General features: G+C 32.8%; 1 protein-coding gene across 1 annotated transcript; it reads right to left on the bottom strand.

The window, feature by feature from the left end:
* Nucleotides 1-774: 774 nt before the first annotated feature.
* Nucleotides 775-2,844, bottom strand: LOC132599898 (aspartic proteinase CDR1-like). The gene is made up of 2 exons (XM_060313064.1): nt 2,229-2,844; nt 775-1,585 (listed from the first exon to the last, which is right to left on the bottom strand). The coding sequence occupies exons 1-2, from the start codon at nt 2,817-2,819 to the stop codon at nt 851-853; spliced, it is 1,326 nt and encodes a 441-aa protein (XP_060169047.1). The 5' UTR covers nt 2,820-2,844; the 3' UTR covers nt 775-850.
* Between the last annotated feature and the right edge of the window lie 2,215 nt (nt 2,845-5,059).

The raw sequence follows: 5,059 nt of genomic DNA, 5'->3' as shown, positions 1-5,059 counted from the left end.
GTTTCTTACTTTGATTAAATGTACATATTGAAAGTGATACAAAGCAAACACGTAAAGCATAAAAATATTTCCAACATTGATTCTCTTTCTACTTTTCTTTTTTCTATTTTATTCATGATACTTGATCATACTAGAATTTATTTATTTTTGGTATGACCAAGAGCATAGATGAGGCTCTTGGCATATATCTGTGAAAAAGAAGTTCTAGAATATAACTTTAAAGGGGTATATATCTTCCTTCACGTTCTATTTCTTTGTGATATATATACAGGTTAGGATCGAGCCTGAACCCTTCACCACGATGGTAGTCTTTTATTAGAAAAGATTAAAAAAAAATAAAAAAAAATAGAACTTTAAAGGATGAGATAAAAAAAAAAAAAAATAGGGAAAAAGGCTGGATTTGCCCCTGTATTTTCGTTTATAGTATACAGTTACCCTCCATTTCACTTTTCTTCCAAATCTGCCCTACTGTTAACAAAGTTAACAAAAATGCCTTCAACCCTAACGTCTGCCCACTGTGACACCCGACCACCCATGAAATTTACTAGCTTTATGGTATTGGAAGTTACCACACATAGTGGCAATTGCATCATAAGTGTGTACTATATTTAAACATCTCACGCTTTTCATTTCAAGTACTCTATAAATATCTAACTCTCGTACGGATATAATTGACATAATCTATACGGATATTTTTTAGTTGCTACACTGGACGGTGGTTATATAGTTATTCACCTATATAACATTTGCATGCATAAAGTAATTTTTGCAAACTTTTTCTAACGAAAACAAAATATATAACTTTAAAATTTCGGATAATTGGATAATACATCAATTGCTAAACTCTCATTTAATGCGACTGTTTAGAGCAATCAGCAGCCTTGAAAGATATATGCCTCCTCTTTAAGTCATATCCCACCAAGAAATTCATCTGTGCAATATTCCCATAAATTGGTACACCATATGATGCAGCAAAAGCAAAGCACCAAGAGCTATCACTTGTCGCCACAAATGTATTCAATGGACCTAACTTCACATCTGCACCTTTAAAATGCATAGTAATGATAGGAATTTTCTCAATGGACAGAGATTTGTAGCACAAACTTAGTGCACCTGTTGGATCAACCACAGTTGGTAACTTAATTTGCCCCTTCACCATTGCTTCTAATTTAACATAAATTTCGGGCGAAAACATAGTTAATACTGTCCCTGAATCCAAAATAATGTTACCTTCTTCATATGAGAAAGCCACTTCCCGAAAATCCAGTCTTTTTTCACCCACACTTACACCTTCCAGTGTGAGAAAATAGAATGTTGCTGGAGATTTTTTAGCTAAAGGTGTTGTCACAACTTTACTGCCCAAAATAACTGCATTAGAACCAAAATGTATTTTGCTTTTTGGAACAGAACTGTGTTTGAGAAATGGAGCTAAACAGTATGAAAATTTGCCTCCAATTGATGACCCCATTTGGGAAATTAGTGAAAATTTCCCTCCTCCAAGGCCTACAATCCCTGATTCTTTGTCACCACTGAATGTACCTGCATTGTTGTGCCCGCACCCAATAACTGTGCGTTTCAACGAGACCTATGCGTAAGGGTGGCAAAATTAGTTCATAAAATCATGATTTGGGCAGGTTAATGGCCAATTTATTTTATTGAGAAAATTACAGCCAAATACTAATAGGCCATCTCGCTCACAAACTTAGTGTTTAGGTAGTGTATAGAGTATACTAAATATACCTATAATATACATACATATACATATAATATAAACACCTATACACTTCCCATACAGTCGAAGTGTATGACAGTGTATACTTCGGCCATGTTTGGTAAACTAGATGATCGAAGTGTACATTTAGGTAAATTTTCCTATTTTATTAACTCAGCCCATTTAAATGCTCTTAATTCAGTCCATTGAAAAACTGGGCTGATATATGCAGCCTAGATTTGACTCATGAAAAACTTTATCAAATTATTTTTCAAAAGCATGTTTATATTTGATATGTTATACATAGTCATAACAATATAAGGAAAAAAGTTTTTTTAGGTACCCAAACAAATTATAAGAAAACAAACAAAACATTAAAACTTAGTAAGAATTGGGAAGGTTGGTTTATGAGTTTTAGCCCATTTCAGCTTAAGTAACTTTTGGGCGGGTCATTTATTTACTTAACTCATTTTGACATGTTCAAATTTAGCCCAATCCGCCCATTTGACCCCCTTACCTGTGTTTTTTTCTTTGAACCGAATCGTATCGTCTCGGTCGCTAAATCACCAATGCTGTATGAATTGTCTCCATACATGACCTGATATCCGCAAGTCTTCTTTGTTCTGTTGCAAGACGTTGAAAATGTTGCGTGACACATTTTGGAACCACAAGGTAACGGTTTGTACGTCGAGGATTTTGTCGGATTGAAAAGACAAGTTTGCTGCTTGAAACATTTTTTACAAGGCAAACATTGCGTCCATGTGATGTCGCTGCCAGTATCAGCGACCCCTAAGGTACGCACAGGTGGCGTACCTAAAGAGAACTGCATGAGATACTCACCATTGTTTGAAGCAACAATGATAGAGGATCGCGAACGTAAATTAATAGAACGGTTGAAAGAGCGATGAAATGAATTGTTCATTCGCTCTGTGAAGCTTAAGGAAGGATCATAAAAGGGGGAATTTGGTGAGTCTCTATGAATGAGATCAATGCTAAAACCATTGTTCATAGCTTTTGTGAATGCAAAAATTGAAACTAGAATAGCAAAGATGATGAAGAATGAATAATGTGTCACATAATTTGCCATGCTTTTGGTCAATTTAGACATTTTTTGCTTTGTTATCTTTGACTCTGGGATGTGGTTTATATTTATAGAACATTTATTCAAACGGAAGTTATTATGATTTTACTTTAATCAGATTGAGGAGATTTCATTAATCCTGAAAGAGTAAATTTCTGAAAGAGTCTCGAAGCATGTGAAATCACTCAATAAAGTCACTTAACTTATTTTTGTATCAATAAGTCACTCAATTTTTGACTTTTCTCTTACAATTTTTTTTTAAAGCGCTTTTTTTTTTTATTACACAAGGGATAGAGGAAAGGGATTATAATGTGAGATTCAAACCCTCACCAACAAGGTGAGAGTTTAGATAGTCAACCAACTGAACTATTAGATCATATTCTCCAGTGAAGTCTCTCTAGTAAAAATGTCACTTTCAATCACCAAAAAATGACTTGGCATAACTTTTAAAAAAAAAAAAAAATTACTGATTAGTAACGCGAAAATTTATGTTGAGTGAAAATTTACAAAGATCACCGTCATGCGAGAAAGTGCCTTTTCTACTTTAAGTCGACTTTGCAACTTCATTTTATTCTTACACTTCTTTAATTTTCTTAACCAACAGATTTGCTTTTTAAAATTTAGTAAGAAAAATGTTGTGTGATCACTTAAATACGTTACTAAGTAATTCAACGACTCTTAATAAAAATTAAAGCAACCCCAATTCGAATAAAACAAACCTTATTTTTTCTTAAACAAGAGTTTTTTAATGAGATTTTAAGTGTTGTAAAAAATTTAAAAGAAATCCCCAAAGAAAATCAAAATAATTTGTTAATTCTTTTTCTTTTGTATAATTTTAACTATGTACCTAGTTATATACGTAGGTGGCATATAGGTAGACTTGATAAATCTTACAGGAATGTTACTTCTATCGCTGTTCTTTATTTACAAATAAATTATATATCTCTTAGCACTTCGTTTATGGATCGAATTAAATAATTTGTTTGTATATACCACAAGAAAATAAATATTTAATAACATGAAGCAAGAGGAAACGTAAAAGGCTAGAAAAATTGTGTTCTGATTGATTTATTTTAAAAGCCATGCCAAATTATTGTTTTGGTGATTGGAAGTGGCATTTGTGGCTAGAGTGACTTTATAAGATAAAATTTATAAGTTGAGTGACTTTATTACTATAAAAATTAGTTAAGTGGTTTTACTTATTGATTTTACATACTTGAGTAACCATTCGAGAAATTTACTCATCCTGAAATAATAATGATGCAATAATGATGTAATCTGTAATTCTACTTCGTCCACTACCATTTAATTTACTTCTCTAATATGTTGGCGTCTGATGAAGTCAATAGCTTGGTCCAGTCAACTGTTTATAAAATTTAACTTTTTCGCACATAACAGAATATTAGTCCTAACTTTTTTTGGAACTGTCCAATTTGTTTGATATGCCTCCATTTTCAGTTTGGCATAGTTAACTTTGGTTCTTTATATTTTTTTAAAGAAAAAGAGCTAGTATATAAGGCTATTAAGATGTTTCAACTGTAATATAAAATAATATTAGTAACAAAATGTAGCAGAATTCCAAGAAAATAAATTATCAGTCTAAGTCGAGAAAAGTGGTGTATGTAAATGTAAAAAGTATATTAAACCACTTGAGAAAATCGAGCTTTCAAAGTATTTTTTGTGATTTTTTGTAAGTCAATTATCTTTTGTTCTGCCATCACCATTCACCGGTTATTACTACAAAAGTTTTGATTCTTGTGAAAAATACTATATTGCTCTATTGGATATATCTTGTTAAGACAGGTAGGTGGATGTATTATTTTGGCTCCGGAACCAAAATGCCCTCAAAAAAAACATTTTGAACCAAAATACCCCAACAAAAAAAAATGTTACCATAATGCCTTTATTACTGCGCTAAAGCAGTTAACGGGGACGGCTCCGTTGGCATTAACTACTATAGCGCAGTAAATTACTGCGCTATAGTGTGCCTCCCATTTTTTCTTCGGCCCTTTTGGTTAACCCTTCTTCCATTACACTTTTTAACGTACTTTGACCATAGATTAATCATGCTTCGTGACCCCGAAACTTCAATATTTTATATAGAGACCTACTTATTTTTGTGCGATTAATGAGGTAGGATCAATACATCAAGGATACACAAAAGTTCGGATGACCGTTTTAGTGGTTCAAAAGTGCTCGAACGCCATTTTCGTTTGAAGGCTCGGTGACATTAGCTTGAAGTTCTTTACGAATACTTAAACTTATTC

The sequence above is a fragment of the Lycium barbarum genome, chromosome 6 (genome assembly GCF_019175385.1).
Source record: "Lycium barbarum isolate Lr01 chromosome 6, ASM1917538v2, whole genome shotgun sequence".
Lineage (NCBI taxonomy): Eukaryota > Viridiplantae > Streptophyta > Magnoliopsida > Solanales > Solanaceae > Lycium > Lycium barbarum.
Note: the sequence above shows the minus strand (reverse complement) of the source record. Positions and strands in the feature narration are given on the sequence as shown.